The 21,896-nt window shown below is 41.1% G+C and overlaps 1 protein-coding gene across 2 annotated transcripts in view; it reads left to right on the top strand.

The window, feature by feature from the left end:
- ERBIN (erbb2 interacting protein) overlaps window positions 1-21,896 on the top strand; it is a 3,184,408-nt gene that overhangs the window by 1,625,389 nt on the left and 1,537,123 nt on the right. For both annotated transcript variants that reach the window (XM_044063352.1, XM_044063353.1), the window contains exon 10: window positions 6,826-6,900. In XM_044063352.1, coding sequence (XP_043919287.1) covers window positions 6,826-6,900 — 75 coding nt within the window. The remainder of the gene's footprint in view (window positions 1-6,825; window positions 6,901-21,896) is intronic.

Here is a 21,896-nt window from a genome sequence, read left to right as displayed (position 1 = left end):
GCTGACTGCTCTGGTGCTCCTTCAAGTTCATGGCATTCGATGCAAGCTGCATTCTGGTGCAAAAATATGCCACACAGCACTGCCAGGACTTAGACACTGTCAAAAAGGACACTGGACACAGCACTACCCAGGACTCTGCCACTGTCATCACAAAAAAGAACTTAAAAAGATGCCAGATTTTTGGCTTGGGCTGTCATCTAAACACCCCTGAAACAAAGGGACAGGAGTGTCTAGTCATACAAGATGGACATTGCCCGACAGCATTGCCACATTGCTCATCTTGCATGAAAAATGGAAAGTGGATACAAGACTCATGGCAGGCCAGGCTACAGCATCTACATATCAACATGAAGGAGAGTCAGACACAAACAAGCAGCTGTGGCTGAGTTACCAGTCCAGAACAGGTTCATGGTCTTCTGCAAACAAGCACAACACAACTGTCATTCCTTACATCAGGGCACACAACTCTTTATTCTCTATGCAGGCAGCAAATGATTCCATGGCTTATCCATTAAGCAGCAACTGCAACTTCATCTGTTTCCAAGGTTTCAGTGGGTGGAGAACTCCTTAGCAAGCAGACAAAGCAGACTCATCAAACATCCCCACAGCATCTTTTGAATGTTCATGCTGCCACAGTGTTGGACAGTGTAAAATCATTCAACAAAGAAGTAAGATCCACTAAAGTGTCAAAACTAAAACCACCAGCTGCCTTGAAAATGCACACTCTTCCACCTTCACAGCTTGTTTTGTCTTCATGTGGCTCATCTTCAGGTCAAATCTTCCAGTGTATGCCTTTCTCTTCCAAAGGTAGATTCCAAAGTGCAAGGAAGATTCCACAGCCTCTGCCAATAGTGATTTAATAGCTCCTCATTGTTACCGTCATTCCTGGGTAGTTGTCTCTAAGGAGTCCTCCATACAGGCCTTACATATCTCAACCACATCTGTTGTCACAGCCTGACGGTCATCTCAATGAGAAGACAGCCTACTCTCACTTCCTAAAGGCCTGAAGAATTCTGTGTTGAAACACACACAGCAGAGTACAACTCTCAAAGTTTTTTAAATGGTATTATAGCTTTAAAGACCTAGTACAAAGGAAAGTTGTAGTTAAGAAAGCAAAGGTTTTATTTTTTCTTACAGCAAAGAATTTGGATTTGTTGAGCCTAATTATGATGTTGATCTTCAATTGTTTCTCTTCTTATTGGATAAGACAAAGGTTTCTCTTCCACCCACTCTTTCATGACAATTTGATGTTTCAGCCCACTATGATTCCTTCCCACCATATGTATTTACTCAACAAGTTTTCTTAGTATGCAAAGAATATAAAGAATATTAGATTACTTACTCCTGCTTTGTGTGCTTATTTTTATCAAATGTGGCTAACTCTACAACCTGATGCCTTTCACCTGATTACTTGGGCTCACAACGGAGAGTTGCAACTGCTTAAGTGTTGCTTTATTACTTCTCCTTCCATAAGGTGTTTAGAGTTACAGGCCCTTAGATTTAGAGCGCTTTGATATTTCCATAAGGATAGGGTAATTTTCACGTACTAATCTTTCCTTTATGCCTGGTTTCTTTTCTAGCGTTAAAGATAAACCTGACTTTTCATACTTTTTCTTTTTTGCCCATTATATAAAATAAAAGGCCGTTTAATTTTGCACTTTAGATTTACACAGGATTTTCGTGCATATTTAAGCAGGCAAGAGTTTGTCACCCAATAGTTTTTTTGCAGGTTTCTTTTGCTTTGCACAGAGGGCAAGCAACTGTGTCAATTTTAACTTTTCTCATCCAGGAGGTCATTGTTCCCCTCTACTCGTCACTCATTAGACCCATTGTAGAGTACAATGCCCCTTTTGGTATGTACCTCACAAGACATCTACAACTGGAAAGGCCACAGAAATACCTCACAAAGAGGATTACCGGCCTCAAACAAATGCCCTACGCAGACCGTCTCAAAAAACTGCAGCTTTACTCCGTCGCATATCGACTACTCAGAGGCGATCTCTGCCTAACACAGAAAGCTATGTCAAACCCAGAGCTTTTAGACATGCTCCACTTAAAGAAATCCCAATCCCTACGAGCTACATGCTCTAGGGACCTAAACTTTGTCACCACAATAAGAACATGCTGGAGGGATAGATTCCTGTCCCAGAGACTTCCCATACTCTGGAACAAACTACCTATCTATATCAAACAAAGCTCCTCATTAGCACTCTTCAAGAAAAATCTTGATGATTGGATGGGAGATAGGAAATTCACCCCAGGGATCACTTCTGTGGCTCTTCTCAACAGTGGCACAGGAAAATAATTTTCTTGGGTGGCGAAAGCCAGGGTACCTTTGGCTAGGCTTATATAGGCCCTAGGGCTAATAGCCTAGTACCTACCTGTGAACCTATGGTGGCCCCATGGCACCTGCCTCAGACTCCCACACTATAGTCTCAGCAGGAGAACCAGATTCTGCACCCTCAGCTTCAAACACTGAACCTAGCAGCCTGACTAATTACCTAATCTCTCCTTTACCATCCCTCAGTAAACCAGTGATGGATATGATTTTAGAGGCAAGGAGGCCTAGTATTAGAAAATCTTATGCTGAAAAATGAAAAAGATTCTGTGCCTGGAACCAATCTCAAGGGATGAGCGTAGCAGTGCTCAGTTTACCTCAGATTTTACAATACTTAACCGAGATGCTTCACAAGGGCCTGTCTTTCTCCTCCGTCAGAATTCACGCTTCAGCCATCTCAGCTCATTGTAACACATTACCACCCCTCTTCTCTCATCCACTGCTCAAACAGTTCATCAGAGGGGCCAAATAGTTACGACTGCCCAGGAGAGCTCCAACCCCAGCGTGGGACCTTAACTTTGTATTGGAAAAACTCACTCTCAATCCTTCCGAGCCAACTGGTACTGCAGACCTAATATTCCTTTCTTTGAAAACTGCTTTCCTTTCAGCAATCATTTCAGCAAGAAGGGTATCTGAATTACAGGCCCTTATGGCAGTGGAGCCTTTCATGCGGACAGGGTATCCCTCAGGACCAATCTCTCCTTCATGCCCAAGGTGGTATCCAGTGTGGCCCTTAATCAGTCCATTCATTTGCCAACCTTCTTTCCTAATCCACAAAACAAAGGGGAATGGATACTGCACTCCTTAGATGTGCACAGACAACTTAAATTCTACTTGGACAGGACTAAACCTCAAAGGAAATCTGAACAACTGCTGGTGGCATTTGCTGCAGGGGAAGGCTATTTCAAAGCAAACCATCTCCAAATGGATAGGCCATTGCATTAATTTCTGCTACAATCAGCATGGAAAACCTATCCCAAAGGGGATCAGACTCCACTCAACCAGGCCTGCATCTTCCTCTGCAGCCTTTCACAGAGGCGTCCCTACCAGGGACATCCTAGAAGCTGCTACCTGGAGTTCTGTACATACTTTCACCAAGCATTACCATCTGCCAATTTTCTCTAAATCCAGAGCTGGCTTTGCCACTGCAGTCTTGCAGGGCCTTATAGCTGGTCCTAATGCTATTTAAATTCCTCCTCCCATCCTTAGCTTTGGGAATCTACCCAAATGTGATGACTGCAACAGTGAAACACGAAGAACATAGTACAGTTGTGTACACTTACCATAAATGTAGATGTTTGAGTGTATTTACTGTTGCAGTCCTGGTTACCCTCCCTCCAGCCCCCTTACTTCTTTTGGCTATACCTCTACCCTCCTTTACTATGCTCAAAAGCTTTTTGGTGTATTTGCTTTTTTGTTGGAGGTATAACCTTGTATATTTGTAGATTTAATTGCTTCCCATTAGGGGGGGCACCTGACATCTGGGGCAAGAAAATCTGATGTAATGGCATCGGCTGCATGTTTTATACCCCTGACAACCTGATATCACGGAAGAAGGGACAGCAACTGACGCAGGACCCAAGACTTTGTTAATCAGGTAGACTGAGGGCTACTGCAAGCAGATAACCCAAATGTGATAACTGCAACAGTGAATACACTTGAACATCTACATTTATGGTAAGTGTGCACAACTGTACTTTCTGCAGCTACTTGGTCCTCATCTCATGCCTTCATCTCACTTTACAAATTGGACATTGTATTCAAGAAGAGGGCATCCTTTGGCTCGGCAGTGCTGCGGAATATCCTTCCATGAGGGCCACCCAGGTGTCAGTAGCTGGGGACTTTATCCCACAGGTTGAAGACCAAATTAAGTCAACTACTTCAGATAAAGAAGTTATGTATTCACCATAACATTCCTTCCATCTGAGTACTTGTACTTCATTTGTCTTCAACCACCCCTCCCTCTTTCCCCCGACCTTGTCACAAGTGTCCTTTCTTATGTTTGGCTTAGGAATTTTTGGACTGCCAGTAGTATGAAGGTCTTGTTTTGTTGGGTGTATGTTTTATGCTGAGCAGCAAACTCTGTCTAAAGGGAGGAAGGAGTCAGGGAACATTATGGGTAAGGGGAGGAGCTTGGAACTCGGATCAAATGCTAGTTATGTGGCCATGTTGGATCCAATTCGGATCCATAGACCCACAGGTTGAAGACAAATGAAAAACAACTACTCAGATGGAACGTTATGGTGAGTACATAACTTTTTTGTATCCTTTTTTGGCACAACTTTAGGGAAACCTGTTTCTAAAGTTACCTTGTCAAAATGTTTAAGAGATTGTATTACTTACATTTATAATAGAAAGACTCCCAAGTTACCTGCGGCGGCGAAGACACATTCCACCAGATTAATGGCCACTTCAGCTGTTTTCCATTCTAAGGCTTCTATGAGTGAAATATGCACAGCAGCAATGTGGGCTACTCCACAAATTTAGTCTCCAGGGGAAGAGCTTCCTTCAGTTCTGTGGTTCTCAGGAATATCCTTCCATAGGACCACCCAGGATCTTGTGTAGCTGGGGACTCTGTCCCGGCTGTCATGAATAGATGATTGACAACATCAGATAAAGAAGTTATGTTCTTACTATAACGTTCCATCTTTGTTGTTGTTGTTCATTTATTCCTGGCATCCCACCCTTTTTTCCCCCTCCTGTGGATTCCTGGAGGAGTGAACCTTTGTTCTGGGTGTCCTGTTAGGAAGCACCTTGGACATGGATTCTTCATTTAGTTTAGTTTCCTTCTATTTTTGTGTGCAAGTCTGCAAATTCGATCTGAGGTAATGTCGAGAGGGGCATTGTGGGTAGATTCTTAGCTCAAGAGTTTTTTTGGCTACCGCAAGCTGTGTAACGACCAAAGCAGTTCCGAGGATCAGAACTGTAGCACAACTGTCTAGAATAGATGAAGATCGACAAAACAAAGTTATGGTAAGAACATAACTTCTTTTTCCATATTCAAGTACTCTATGAATATTATATGTTATGGCACCATGGCAGCTCCTGAGTTTAACATACTCGGAATGTTAAACTTAGACTTATTCTTGTGAATGAATTAACTTGCAAAAGGGTGGAAAATGTCAAAAGTCACACCATTGCTTAGATTTAGTTCACATAACTTTGGGAAAAGGAACACGTCCTTCCATTTTATTCTACATTGTTAATTCTGACTCTCTTATCATATATCAAAGTAGACAGTCTCATTCAATGAATGGATGTGCAACAAACTATCATGAAAAGGCAAATGATAAATTCATTTGCAGATAAACTAGGCATTAAGAGAGTATTCCTTAACAGATATGAATAGCGTGTCCATCAGTATGAGTTTGGGCAAGCAGCTGCTTGTTTTCGAAATCGAACACAAGTTTGTGGGGAGGGAGGTGAGGGTAAGTTTTAGTATTTATTTATAGTTTAACCGGGTTAGTCCCACTAGGCTAGTAGCCTTTTTTCAGAGAAGACCTGGAGTGATGTTTGTACTGCTAAGAGAAATTTGAACAGGGCATTGAGGAAGTTTCCCTAATCTTTTCGATAGGTACTGTGGCATCATTCACATCCCCCCTAAGCTACCACCAGTGCAGACAAATGGGGCCTTAGTTTAAAGTCTAATCCAAAGGATGATACACTCAGAAGTACAGCACCCCCCCTTATACTGCACTACAGTGTCAGCAATCGATCTAACTGGTGTTGTAATAGAACTCATAGTCATCTGCACCAAAGGCGAGTGTGATACCTTTTATGCAACTGACACTATAATTAAGGAGTAGTAAGGATATTTTACGGTTAGGTAGTGATTGGCCATTTTAGATTTAGAGAGGGAGGTTTGAAGTTTTAGTATTAGGGGAGCAGGAAAAGAGTTTACATTAGAGAGTGATGTGGAAATTTAGGTTTAGGGAAAGGGGTTGAAGTTTTAGGTTTAAGCAGTGATGGGGACTTTAGGATGGGGAGGGGGGGTGGCTTAGGTTTGAGAGGTGAAGAGTTATGTTGGAAACTGATGCAGGTTTTAGGTTTAGATTCTGGTTGGGCTATGTAGTCAGTAGGAATGGGTGTTGGGAAGGCTATGTAGGAGCAAGATTCCAGGATAGTGAGAGCTCAAGCACTTGTGTTTTGGGCAAGTGGCAGCTAGCAGGTGTGTTGTAAGCACGTGTGCTTCTGTAGCAGACCTTTTTGAAACTGAGTAATGGGGCAAAACAGCTGTTTGTTCCATTATGGTTGCATGGAAACCTTAATTATCTCCTCATATATGTGTTATAATAGATAACCTAAATAACCCTTTTAGACTCGCTAAATGTATACCATTGTGAATCAGTATGAATGAAGTGTGCACTACATTTTGAATCGATACCTGTTTTATAACAAGAAGTGTGTTTTACATGGCTGTGCTGTGTTACATTACTATGAAATAGTGTGATTGTAATAATTTAATGTGAGCTTCTTTTCTTTTCTAGCCTGAAGTGATAGAACAGCTGACTGGTTTGAAGGAGTTCTGGATCGATACAAATAGGCTTACAATTCTGCCAGGGGTATGTACTCAGACAACTGTTTTTACTTCAGACTGTTGCACTTTTATATATAATTAATACCGACATTTATCAGTTACTTGTATGTAGTTATGTGACGTTCTCTGGAAACATTCAAAGCTTATAAACTTACAAGTACCTAAGGTAAGAATCTGCTTGAGTCACCCTACTGGTAAAATGAGCTGTTGGTAGGGGCTTTCTAGGTCTTGGGACAGTCTTTTTCTTTAACAGTGCTGTGAGGGAGACATAATGAGATATATTCTGAACTAAATTTAGTGGTGCTTTTATAGTTTTCTTATTGCAGTTTTACATGAATTGTTTAGCAAAAAATAAAATTTCAGAAAAACACAGACTGGAATGAAGAGATTAAACTTGTGTATTTTAAAACTTTAATATTGAGCGCTTTTGTCAGAACATACGGACTCCATAAGAATAGCAAACAGTTCCACCAGCCTTAATTTATAACAAATACCGAATGACATAATTTCCTAATCATCTTTTTTTAATTAATTAAGCCATAAATTTTCTTAGATATATGTCAAATCAGTATTCCATTAGTAAAAAATACTAACAATTCATAAAGATACTATATCAGTCCTACACAAATAAAAACTATAAAAAAAAATCTGTCTTATTTTTCGGAGGAATGGGTTTTCACAACTTAATTGGAAAGTAGTGGTTTACAGAAAAATGTTTGAGTAAAAAATATTCAGCTACTTTGATGTTCAGATTCATTTCTGTGCAGTCTTGGAGGGGGGTAGAGGTAAAAGTTGAATTATGATTTTTCTCCTAATATCCATTTCTGTAGTGCTTCCTCAAATAATGCACATGTGTATGTGGGTGTGTACACAAGATTCACAGCCTCAGGTCAAGTGAAAAACATCACTTGACACTGTCATTGCCAAGAAAGTGTGTCAGGTGTGCACAAGTAATCATTACTCACCTTTTGCATAGCAAGGAACTGCTGTTTGTTTTCTAACAATTTTATTAAAATTCACTTCATTTATTTTTAAAAATGAAGTTTATTACAGTTACATTCTAGGCAATTATTTTGCATTACATGCAGTCAGTGCAGCCTCTGCTTTTTATAGATTCATAGGTGTGTACTAGGCTAGTGGGCCTGGAGCCTTTACAAGCCTAGCCTCAAAAAATTGCCCTGGCCCTGTGCCATCCGATGTTAGTTTACAGTGCCCGTATCCAATAGGGCAAATGGAAGGGTTACCTGATGTAAAGGGATATTTTAGAGCTATACAGTTGAGGCTCATGTACATGACAAGCAGGGAGAAAACAGAGGTATTATGAGCAAATAACTAGAGGGAAAGGTACAGAGTAGGATGGAGCCAAGATTTGGTTTGGATTGCAGGCTAAGAACTGCCTTCCCTAACCAGGGATTGATGATCGATAAGAGTAGGATAATTCGTACGTAACAGACTACTGCACAATAACTGTAAGCATCACAGAAGGTTAGAAAAGACTGAGAAGACTGGAAAATCAATTTACAAGGGAACAATGGGAGAAAAAAATATACAAGCTTCCAAGTACAAGTCCAGAAGGCTTAGGATTTTTGCTTGGAAGTGTTTGCACAGGTATTTGTATACCCTAAAGCAGACTTCAAAAGAGTGCCTCTTGTAAACCCTGGAGGTGAGGTGGAATGGGCCTGGAATATTGTGTATTGTGAGTGTAATGAGTTGGCAGACAATCCCCCACAGAATACTAGTCAGAAACACTGGGTGAGCATATGGCTGTAACTAAGGAAAGGATTCTTTTGAACAGATAGGATTGGAAATGCCTAGAAACAAGTCAAGCTTTAAGTTTAATTCAGATGGTTGCCAAAGAAGCACATTTTAATTAAAGTTTAAACCATACATATTAAAGTATTAAAATAACTAAAAGATGAACATTTAGAAAAGAGAAGCAAAAGTACATAGAAATAAAAGGAAAATGTGGAAACAATACATACAAGAATAATGCTCAGGAGAAACAAGAGGACATGCAGATTCCGCACAGAAGGCTCTCCAGCTGAGAATCAAACTGTGGAACCTCGCTTTGACATGACAAGGCTATCTACTGAGCAGATATATTGGAATCTGACAGAAGAGGCCATTAATGTTCATCAGCAGAGTGTATATAGAATACACAAGCAGTGTGAAATCAATTCCTTTAAAGTTTTTAAAAACTAGTTGACATTTTAAGTTAAAGTACTCTTTAAGTTGACACACAGTTAACACTGCATGTAAGAAAAATGCTTAAAAAGAGACCATTTTAAAGATATTGTGGAAGCAAAAGCAATTGGTACCTCTGAGTAGGGATTCCTTCAGTGTTTTTGAAAGTAACCACTGGGCTGGTTCTACTTGAGTGAACGTTCACCCACCAATGGATTGTACATAGGGTGGTTTTGCTAACTAGACTAATTTTGGGTCGCCTCTTACTGGTGGACAGTAGTCCATAAGTATTTTAATAGTTGGTGGTACATAGGAGTAATGCTGCGCCGACTAAAAAGAAAAAACAGTTACTGCAGCCACTCCTTTAGAAGTCAAGAAACCATGGCGAATTTCTAAATGGACCTACAATGTTGAAGATTTCTGCTAAAAGTTATTGCTTACACAATTTTTCAGTTACTTGCTCAAAACCATTGAAGTCAAACTGTAAAAAACTTTGATAAAACTACACAAAGATTTAAAATTTGGTAAATTACATGGCTGTTTACCATGATCACTGGGGGGAAAGCATAAGAAATATTTCAGGTGATTATAATTTAGTCCTGAATTTTTCTTTACATAGCTTATATTACATTAGCTTTCCCTTTTTTTGTGGTTCTGAATGCCTTTCCATATTTATAAGTTTTCACTACTTAGCTCATTTGTGTAGTGTTATTGCTACACATTTGATGTCTTCTTCTTCTGCAGTATTGTTTTGTGGTCTAGGCTGCGCATTTTGAACAATTCAGTTGCTGTTCTTTATATGATTATTTGCTATCCAGTTTTCATCTCTTCTTATTTTTTTATCCTTAGTTTCCACCTCTTACTGTTGCTTTCTATCTCATTTGATTATTTTGACATTTTTAATATGTTATGTTGAAAATCACTATATTGATAAAAATATATAACTGGAGACCATGTCAGTTATTCTTTGGTAGGTATACATTTAATAAATATGGTATGTTAAAAGCTAGATGTGGATTCAAGACCTGACATTCTGGTTATTGTATGGAATGCTACACTTCCCTGATAACCTTCCTTCCTCCTTCTTTCGGCTTTTCCCGGTTAGGGGTCACCACAGCAGATCACCTGTCCGCTCATGATTTGCAATTGAGTTTTACGGTGTTGAGTTGCCAGCCCGGCGCCCATCCTTCCACAGAAGGCACACACACACGCATACACTCACACTTAGGGCCAATTTAGAGTGTCCGATCCACCTACAGCATGTCTTTGGGATGTGGGAGGAAACCAGAGCACCCAGAGGAAACCCACGCGACCACAGGGAGGACATGCAGACTCCGCACAGAAGGAACCCCAGCCTAGGATCGAACTGGAGTACCTCTTGCTGTGAGGCGGCAACACTAACCGCACCACCGCAGCTGCCCTCCCTGATAACCTTCCTACATTGTGCAAATGTTTTGACATCCAAGACCACATGAGTAGGTCCACAAGAAATCAGTCAAGCGTTTTCATTAAAATGCTCAGAAGTTGCAGTGCAGATTTACTTCGAGTAACATAAAACCAGCCACATCAAGATGTAATTAAATGCTCAAATACATTGCCTTCACTGTTTGAATTAAAACAAGTTCCATTTTAAGGGGTTGTCATGATTCTCAAGCCATTTGAAGCAGAGATTCAGCAAGTGGAACTGTGTGAAGAAGTGACACAGTTTTCAGTTGCTTATGCATCAGGCTGTTCTCCAAGTCGTACTGTGAAGCAGTCAAGTTCAGTAAAGGCATGACGTAGCACAGCTGATGTGGAAGGAAACTACAATCTGCTTTAATGTTTACAGGATGAAAATAATTGGTGACACTGTCAGACATCCTTTATGATCATAGTTACTTGAATTTCATCCTTAATGACCTCTATGCTTGTGCTGTAGTCTGGCTTATCTCTTGAACAGCATGAAATATGCACCAGGTAAAATATTTTGTCATAGTGGCACATCAGAATTTATATAAATTATATTCTAAAAAAAAAAAAGAGAGAGAAAGAAGACATATACAGTCTTAAATGTTTTTGATTGTATAAACAAAAGTGGCAGAGCATGGAAGTGATTTGCTGGTGGGGATGAAGCATGAAGATAGTATGAAGGTGGGTTGGTACACTGAGAAAGTAACAACAAGTTATTTTCACTGAATACCATCAGGAGTGAGCCATTTCCCTTGATGTAGCAGGATAAAGTCCTGAATACAGCTTAGGCAGCCCAAGTTCAGTTAACAGATCAGGTGCTTGTTAGAGCTGACTTGGAAGGATGGAAATGAGTGGCCACTGCCAGCTCACACATCCTGGTGGGAGGGAGGTAGTTTTGGCATACCACATAGGAGGCACCTAGCAAGAACCAGATGGCACACACAGTGGAGTGAGAGCCTACTGATCCCATATGGAGTGCGTTCAGAGGCAACAATAACTGCTGAGGGGAGTACTGCCCGGGGGAGAGTCAAGGTCTCCCCACGGGGCCAGCAAGCTGGCCTTCTCCCCACCACCTGACTCTTGCCGTAAACAGAAGGCTGATAAGGATTCCTGGGCAGGAATGAATGAGGCCATAAGGCTCTCACCTTTCCCAGAAAGGCCATACTCCAATCCTCCCAGAAGAAATGGGTTGGATGCAGGCAGAGGAGCAATTGAGCAAAGTCCTGTGGTGAGCAAAAAAAAGTGCCTCAGGGTAGATCATTGAGAGAGAGAGCTGTAGGTTGCTCACATATGTATTAGATGTTTTAGAAGATCCATTTTTTTTACAGACAGTGTGTGTGTGTGTGTGTGTGTGTGTGTGTGTGTGTGTGTATATATATATATATATTTATATTAATATTAATATATATATATATATATATATATATATATATATACACACATATATATATATATATATATATATATATATATATATATATATATATATATATATATATATATATATATATATATATATATATATATATATATATATATATATACATGTCCTGGTTTGGCTTTTGACATTATTATTTTTTTGTTGATTGTGAATTATCACTTCTCAGTGAATTGACATACGATTATTTGATCGCAAAGCAGCCAGTGCCTGTGGGTGTTGCTACTCAAATCAGTGACATTCTCCTGATTGAACACAAAAACATTTTACAGGGGCAAACCCCAACCCACCAAAATGTACATCTAGACATATGCACTCACTCACACATGTGTGTGTGTGTGTGTGTGTGTGTGTGTGTGTGTGTGTGTGTGTGTCTGTGTTCTTTCCCCCCCAGAACTACCCATTGGACACGTGTGTGTTTGTGTGTATATAATATATATATATATATATATATATATATATATATATATATATATATATATATATATATATATATATATATATATATATATATATATATATATATACATACATACAGACACACACACACACGTATATGCATGTGCATACATACGTAATATACAATTTCAATGTCATTAAACTCTGAGAGGATTGCTCAAACGCAACACCTATTTTCTTACCTTTCTTTGTCTACTTTTCCAAGATCCAGTGATGACTTTCAGAATATGGATTAACTGGCTGCCAACAGATAAGTTTGCTTAATTTTCACCTTTTCATATTAAAATAGTGATGAAAATATGTTCTGGAATACAATTTTTTTCCCATTGATACTTGTGATAATTAGTATTTTCTCTTATCAAAGTGAAAAATACTTCAACATATTATGTGACATTATTTGTAAATATCATGAATAGTATGGCTTGCTTGCAATGGAATGGTACATGAAAGCTCTTTGCAGTAAATAAAACTCATATAATGGAGAAAAGACTCTGTGTGGCCTTGCTTCATTTTGCAACTCCAGTACATCTCCAAGCAAAAGTGTCCCATGCAAATTAAACCCCTTCCCCCGGTTAGATACATGCTGGTCCCAGTAAACTACTGAAGTGGACTTCTGAACAAGCAGATGGTGTGACATTTGCAGGTGCATCATTGTGTAAGTGCATATCTCTGGTTTGTTGCCGTGCCGACAGTGTTGGGCAAGGTGCTATAGCACTGTCATAAAAGGAGGAAAAAAACTCACATCATTTACATTTGGCAGGACAGAAGTATCCTTACCATCAGTGGTGTCCTCTACTACAGTGCAGGAAAACCTATGAGTGTATCGAGGCTCGACACCCATCATTCTCAAGTTCCTCTGATGGTGCCCCATCTTGAAATATAGCTCTCAACAAGGCAACCTGGCCATCAGTGGTTTCTGAAAAATGGGTACTCAGTATCATTGGCAGAGGTTACAGATGACAGTAAATGGAACATGCTCCTCCGTTCAAGGGGTTCTTCCTCGGCCGTCAGAACAGACTATTCCCTTGAATACTCCAGCAATTGCTAGATACCAGGGTCACGGAGCATGTCCCTCTTCAGAGAGAATGAAATATTTATTTTTCAGAATTTTCCTGGTCCCCAAAAAAGAGTGGTCGTTGAGACTGGTGTTGGACATATCCTTTCTGAATGTTTTTGTCAAGGTCCCTCAAGTTCAAAATGCATACCCTGCAAACAGTGCTCCCTCTACTGCCATGTTACTGCTTTATGAAGACCCTGGGCTTGAAAGATGCATATCATCATGTATACATTGCTCATCAGTTCATGAGAGAGTGTGAAACAGATGCAACAAATTCCAATCAGTTCTCTACATTGTCCTTTGGGCTACCCACTGCACCTTCAGTTTTTACCAAATGCCTTGCTCCGGTAGTGGCTCACTTCCAGACTCTTGGCATTCACATTTTCCTTTACCTGGATGACTTGCTAATCTGTGCAGAGTCTATATTCAGGTATTTAGAATCACTAGAGAAGGCCTCAACCTTAGTCTCCCAGCAAAAGTTTAAGTTGAGCCTTCAGGAGTAGTGTCTGACATCCTTGCAAGGAATAATCTTCCTGGGGGTGCTTAATCGACTCCAACAAAAGAATGGCCTTTCTTCCCAAAGACAAGATCCTGACCTACCGGGCAAGGTTTCAAGAATTCTCCAGAAGAAACACCGTCTTGACAGGAGAGTTCCTAAAAATTCTAGGACTAATGGCGTCCATGTTTCTTGTGACACCACTCTCCTATCACCACATGAGGAAACTTCAATGATGTGTACAAAATTGTTGGACCCAGCACTTAGATTCCCTGGAATCCCAGTTGGACTTCATTCCTTTATTTTCTTTTTAGCACTCTGCAGATGTTTTTCGTGTTTCACTGTTGCAGTCATCACATTTGGTTCATCTGTTTGCAGTAGCCCTCAGTTGGCCTAATTATCAAAGTCTTTGCTCCTGCGTCGGTTGCTGTCTCCTCTTCCATGATGTCAGGTAGTCAGGGGTATAAAGCATGCAGCCGACACCATTACATCAGTCTTTCTTGCCATGCAGTGCCCGAAGCTGAAGCAAGTTCACAAGTATCAGTCGTTTTTGAGTTTCAGAACCGACGTGTTCAACTAAAGCCAAGTACCCCATTGGGGAAACTTTTTCTTGCTCTAAACCGATGTCAGTAAAAGTCAATAATTGTATTTCTTGTGGAAAGCAAATACCTCCTAAAGATTTTAATTCGTACTGTATTCCTTGCCTGGGCTCTGACCACGACGTACCTCGCTGTCAGTTTTGTACCTTATTTAAACAACAAACTATTCGTTGTCGGTATATTTACGCTTCTAAATATTTTGGTACTCGATTCAATTATCCAGATATGTCTTCGGTAAGCCACCTGACTGCTGACATTCCAAAAAAACGTAAAGATAAAGACAGAGACAGTCCGCCTAGGTCCAAAGCTGCTGACAGCGTTTCTACTAAGCTAGTCGCCAGTTCGCCGGTACTCAGTGAGGTGCTTTCGCAGCCCCTGATACCCGCAACTTCAGATTCACAGGCCTCTACTGAGACCCATTTGGAGTCTGGTATACCGCGAGATGCTTCAGCTGTAGAACCTGCGTATGTCACTACCTTGGATCGGTCCGAAGCCGCTATGCAGGCACCGGCTTCTGAGGGTGTATTCAGGCCTACTGACTTGCATATTAAACCAACGCCATCTTCTTCTTCAAGGCCTAAAACTCAAACCATGCCTAGGAAACCGACAACCAGACCGCATGGTCAGGCCTCTTCCCCCCCCCAAAAAAAAAACAAATGATAAGAATGGCTGAAGACCTTATTAATTTAATCAGGGGAAGCCAGCCTTCCCCCTCTAAGAGACCTAGGGCTAAATTTGCTTAGGATACTTCAGATCAGGATTCTGAAATTTCTGTTTCCTCTGATGACCAGGATTTACCTTGATCTACCTATGAGGATTCTGATGCAGAGGACTCTATTCCTTCTGCTTCTCCTCCAGAGGATTTCTCTTTTGGTGAAACATTGCATACTCTTAGGGAGCATTTCCGCTGGGAAAGCCAGGATTACTCTGATTCTAAAAAGAGGCTTAGGGATGTCTTACTCCTGCCCCAGCACAGGCCTTTAACTATCCCCCCTGTAGTGGGCATTGTTGATGTCTTTTCGGAATTATGCTTGGCCCTTGACTCTTTACCTCCTGCTCCCAGAAAACCTGATAGATATTACAGGGTTCCTGACTCTCACAAGTTCCTTTTTAAAAATCCTTCTGCGGATCCTGAGGCCATTTCACTGGGATCCAAGGACATTAAGGCTACTACTGCCAAAAATCCTACCCCCTCTGATAGAGATTCCAGGGCGCTGGATAGATGGCGTAGGAAGGTATACACTTATGCAACCTTGGCCATTAGAGCCTTAAACTGCCAGTTTCATATGTTAAAGTATCATCAGCATATTATTGGATTGCTTAAACAGAAAATAATGTTGATTCCGGACTGTGCTGAAAATAAGGATTTACAGGATTTAATGCATTCTGCTGAACAAGTTGGAAAACCTACTTTGCAATGTGGTTTTGATTCACTAGAGGCATCTTGCAGGGCTGCTGTCACTGGGTCTGTATTTAGAAGGCATGCTTGGCTTAAGGAGCAATCTTTGCCAATCATGTTAAAGCTAAATTGCTGGATGCTCCCTTAAGGCAGGACCGTCTGTTTGGCAACAAAGTAGTAGTACTTAAAAAGATGGAGGAAAAAGTTAAATCTATGCAAACTGTTGATTTCCTACAAGTACAGCCTCCAAGATTTAGTAGGCATTGGCCCTCTAAGAATTGTTCCTTTCCTGCCTCTTCCAGGCGTTCAGTCCAAACCCAGAACCAGCAGAACACCCAGGCTTCAGTCCCAAGGTATGCACAGGACTAAGCAGTGGGGCTACCCACTTCCAAATCAGGGAGTAGTAAGACTCCCCCCTATGGTAAACTGTCTCAGTGACTTAACTTTAAAATTTCCAAGCCCTTCTCAGCTGACTGCTCCTTTAGGAGGAAAGATTGCTCTGCAGACAAAAAACTGGAAACTCATTACCCAGGACAAATGGGTTTTAAATAGTTTCCCAGGGATACAAATTTCACTTCCAGACGTTTACCAACCCCAAACGGTTGGCCAGATCTACCCCCAAATCAGTGGGCAGAGGCTCAAAAGAAAGTACTCTCTCTCTTAAGCATAAGGGCTATTCAAACTGACATGAAGAGGAAAAGGGACAAGGTTTCTACTCAAGACTTAACCTGGTACCCAGAAAAGACAACTCATGGCATCCTATCCTGGACCTTTCTATCCTAAGCACCTTTTTGGTGATCCCAAAATTCAAGATGCTAACTCTTAACCAGTTGCTTCCTATGCTAGCTAGGATGCCTGGTTGGCAACAGTGGATTTAAAAGAAGCCTACCTGCACATCCCAATTAGGGAATCTTGCAGAAGATACCTATGCTTCAAATCAGGTTACACGCACCATCTGTTCTCTGTACTGCCCTTTAGCTTATCTACTGCGCCCAGGGTATTCACAAAGTGCCTCCAGTCATTGCATTTTGCAAGCAAAGAAATATTCAGATATACCCATACCTGGGCGATTGTCTAATTCAGGCAGAAAGCCAGGACATAATTTTGAATCATCTGGCGTTTGTACAGAAGATGCTAACTTGTCTGGGGTACACCATAAATGAAAAGAAATCACATCTTGTACCCCGTCAACAAATTATATTCCTGGGAGCAAGCTTGAACACAACTTCCCAGATGGCTTTCCTCACGCCAGAGAAACAAATTAATTTGATAGCTTACTTCAGACTAATTTCCACAAAAATCCTGCTATCTGCTAGGCAAATATTGCAAGCCTTGGGGTTCATGGCCTCCTGCATTCTCCTAATTCGATATGCAAGACTGCATATGAGGAAACTACAGGGATATCTAAAAAGCCTATGGTGTCAACATTCTCAGGATCTAGAAGCAATGATTCCTGTCATACATTGCCTACAGTTAGAGTTCCTTTGGTGGGCAGAGGCCTGCCACCAAAACAAGGGACTACCATTCACTCTACCCCCTGCCGCCCAAACCCTAACAGATGCATCAGACTATGCATGGGGGAGCTCACCTGGCAGGGAAGTGCATTCAGGGCAAATGGAACCCAAATCAAATGCACCTGCATATCAATCAAAAAGAAATGTTAGCTGTACAGAATGCTCTGACAGCCTTCAAGGACCACATTTTTCCAAGACAATTAATGGTAAAGACGGACAATACCACTGTTATGTGGTATATAAACAAGTAGGAGGTACCCATTCATACCCCCTCAGCAGACTAGCCATGGCTCTGCGGAACACAGCCTTGAGCTACCAAGTGCACCTACAGGCTCAATTCCTGCCAGGAAAGCTATGTACACTGGCAGATGAACTAAGCAGAAATCGGATGGACCCACATGAGTGGAAACAGGAGCCAAAGACTTTCAACATGTTAATAAACTTATGGGGGAGCCCAGATATAGACCTGTTTGCCTCCCCCCATAACTACCCATTGGACAAATTCTGCACAAGGACTCCCCACAAACAAGCTTGGAAAGTGGATGCCCTGTCCTTCACCTGGAAAAATCTATCAGTTTAGGTCTTTCTTCCTCTGCCTCTCCTCTCCAGAGTGCTACTATAGATTAAACAGGACAAACCAAGGATGATACTGATTGCACCAGACTGGCCACGCCAACACTGGTACCCCCTCTTGCACAGTGTGTCACTGCTGGCACCATGGCACCTGCCTCAGACCCCTACCCTGCTGTCCCAGCAGGAGGGCCAGATTCTGCATCCTCAGCTTCAAACCCTGAATCTGGCCACCTGGCTAATTACCTGCTCTCTCCATTACCATCCCTCAGTAAACAAGTGTTGGATGTCATTCTGGCGGCAAGGAGGCCTAGTACTAGCAAATCTTATGCTGAAAAATGGAAAAGGTCTGTTCCTGGAACCAAACTCAAGGGATGGGTACAGCTGCGCCTAATTTACCTCAGATTCTTCAATACTTAACTGAGATGCTTCACAAGGGCCTTTCCTTTTCCTCCATCAAAATTCATGCCTCAGCCATTTCAACTCATTACAACACAGAACCACCCCTCTTCTCTCATCCACTGCTTAAGCAGTTCCTCAGAGGGGCCAAAAATGTAGGACCACCCAGGAGAGCCCCAACTCCAGTCTGGGACGTTAACTTTGTATTGGAAAAACTCACTCTACCTCCTTTTGAGCCAGCTGAAAGTTAAAATTCCTTTCTTGGAAAACAGCCTTCCTTTTAGCAATCACTGCAGCAAGAAGGCCCTTATGGCAGTGGAGCCTTTCATCTTTCATGCGGACAGGGTGTCCCTCAGGACCAATCCCTCCTTCATGCCCAAGGTAGTATCCAGTGTGGCTCTTAATCAGTCCATTCATTTGCCAACCTTCTTTTCTAGTCCACAGAACAAAGGGGAATGGATACTGCACTCCTTAGATGTGCACAGACAACTTAGATTTTACTTGGACAGGACTAAACCTCAAAGGAAATCTGAACAGATGGTATGTTACTGTAACAGTACTATATAAATGTTCCCATATTTTAAATTTTTACCTGTCTGACATTATCTGTATTGTATATGGTCAAGATTTCTGTCTTGTAAATTGTCTTAATGAGGAGCTTTTCTCCCCGGGCCTTCGCTGAAAATAGACATACATACAGTCGGACTATCCCAGTCAACAAATGTAAAATAAAATAAATAAACAGCTGCTGGTGGCATTTGATGCAGGGACAGAGGGGAAGGCCATTTCAAAGCAAACCATTTCTAAATGGATAGTCCATTGCATTCATTTCTCCTGTAAGCATCATGGAAAACGTATCCCACAGGGTGTTAGACCACACTCAGCCAGGGCTGCATCTACCTCTACAGCCTTTCTCAGAGGTGTCCCTACCAGGGACATCCTAGAAGCTGCTACCTGGAGTTCTGTACATACTTTCACCAAGCATTACCATTTGCCAATTTTCTCTAAATCCAGAGCTGGTTTTGCCACTGCAGTCTTGCAGGGCCTTATAGCTGGTCTTAATGCTGTCTAAATTCCTCCTCCCATCCTTAGCTTTGGGAATCTACCCAAATGTGATGACTGCAACAGTGAAACACGAAGAACATAGTACAGTTAGTACAGTTGTGTACACTTGCCATAAATGTAGATGTTAGAGTGTATTCACTGTTGCAGTCCTGGTTACCCTCCCTCCAGCCCCCTGTCTTTTGGCTATACTTCTATTCTCCTTCACTATGCTTAAAAGCTTTTTGGTGTATTTGCTTTTTTGTTGGCGGTATAATCTTATATATATATATATATATATATATATATATATATATATAGTTAATTGCTTCCCATTAGGAGGGCACCTGACATCTGGGGCAAGAAGAACTGATGTAATGGCGTCTGCTGCATGCTTTATACCCATGACTACTTGTCATCATGGAAGATGAGACAGCAACCGACGCAGGACCCAAGACTTTGATAATCAGGCCGACTGAGGACTACTGCAAGCAGATAACCCAAATGTGACAACAGCAACAGTGAATGCACTCGAACATCTACATTTATGGTAAATGTACACAACTGTACTTTTTGTCTTGTTCTGTGGTATACCCCTTATTCTGCAGTACTTCAACCTTTGTCAACCCCGCTAAGTATTTCCTATTACGTCTTGACCATCTCTTCCTCTGTCATTTCAGCCCTATGTTTAGACGGTTTACTATTAAAATTTCAAACGGCACTCCGTCGACTGTGCTATAGTCTGCAACGGAAGTTCGAAAACGTCAAATATCGAAGTAAAAAAAATCAATCTAGGAACGGTTTTAACATGGGTTGAGGTAGGTGTTCAGTATTATTCTGAACTACAAACATCTCCCCTACCTCGACCCATGTTAAAACCCATTCTTAGATTGTTTTTTTGACTTCGCAATTATCATTTTCGAACTTCCGTGTTCGACTATAGTACAGTTGATGGAGTGCTGTTCGAAATTTTAATAGTAAACCGTTTAGACTCCATTTTCATTTCATCCCACTCACTCACTATCCCTTCTAAAGAAATTTCTGCATTATATAGTAATTATCTAATAATTTGCACTACTCATTCATTGAATTCCTGTCTTTTTACAGTGGAAAAGCACCAGTGTCTAATTTTTACTCATTATCCTGAATTTTATCTTAATTTTTATCTTTGCATGATCTAAAATAGCTACTGGATGTGTGTCAAAAGCTTTAAATAAAACGCAAATGTTCCTGTGAAATAGATTTTCTGGCCTGTCTAGCTCAGGTGTTGTACTATAGGGAGAAATATGTAAATTTTATCCAAGTTCCTACTATTGAATTCATGTCTTCCGTATCAAATATTTTAATAAATTTCTAAAGAAATCTACCTCTTTTGTTATGTCAAGGACCTGGAAGAGAAAGTATATCCTCATTATTGCAGCTCAAGTTCCAGTCCCCACCTGTAAGTAATCATCCGATGTTATTAATCTTTTTTCCATTCATCACTGATAGGTTCAGTTCCGAGCCCTTGGAACCGAGTAGGCCTTTTTACCAAGCTTGTGCCAGCCAAAAGCTCTCGAGCTAAGCTTCTACCCAAAATGCCCTTCGTGTTACCCCAGATCTCGTTTTCCACATAGCCGTAAAGCCGTGTTTCAGCCGAGCTCTCCGCTAAGTAGAACTTTATTTGGTATTTTGTGTGGAAAACATTTGATATCTTCTTTTTTACTGAGCGATTAGTATTTCTAGTGCGTTTTCTTCTGTTTTGATTTTTTCTTCTCTGCTCTGCCCATTGTTACTGTTGGTAATCTTTCGAGTATCATTGTGGGCACGGTCTTTCCTCCCTTACCCTTGTGGTATTCCTTCAATACCATAGCTGGTATTTTCCTTGCTTTCCTAGCCTGTTAGTGGTGTTTGTTTCAATAAGGTTTCTCTTTTACTTATACATATCACTATAGTGATATAACGGTGTGGCTTCTTTGAATTGTGTTTGACTTATTAGGTCTGACTGGTTATGCTGTTTTGCCTGTGGTGTCTCTCTATCAAGATGTCGGATAAGAAAGGTACTTCAGGTTTTAAGCATGTAGTGGCAAGTTACCTAATAGTGATTCTCACGATGATTGTGTATACTGCTTGGGGGTGCCCCATCTTTCGGAGCAGCCTCCTTGTGACATTTGTCAGAGTTTCAGTCAACGCATTCTTAATGAGCACAAAAATAAACTGATACTGAAAGGGGTTACTTAAGTCTCCCTTTTCAGAGGCCATTTCTGCGATGGAGGTCTCAACTCCTCCTACAAAAGACAAAAAGAGGTCCCACTTGGTTCCCTCCTCACCATCTGGTGATCAGGGTAAGCCTATGAAATCAAAGGTCCCAAAGTTGTCATCGGAGAATAAATCTGTCTCTACGGCTCCATCCTTGTCGGCGCTGAGCATCTTGAAA

This window comes from Protopterus annectens, chromosome 2.part1 (assembly GCF_019279795.1).
Source record: "Protopterus annectens isolate FY-2018-M chromosome 2.part1, PAN1.0, whole genome shotgun sequence".
Taxonomy (NCBI): Eukaryota; Metazoa; Chordata; order Ceratodontiformes; family Protopteridae; genus Protopterus; species Protopterus annectens.
Note: the sequence above shows the minus strand (reverse complement) of the source record. Positions and strands in the feature narration are given on the sequence as shown.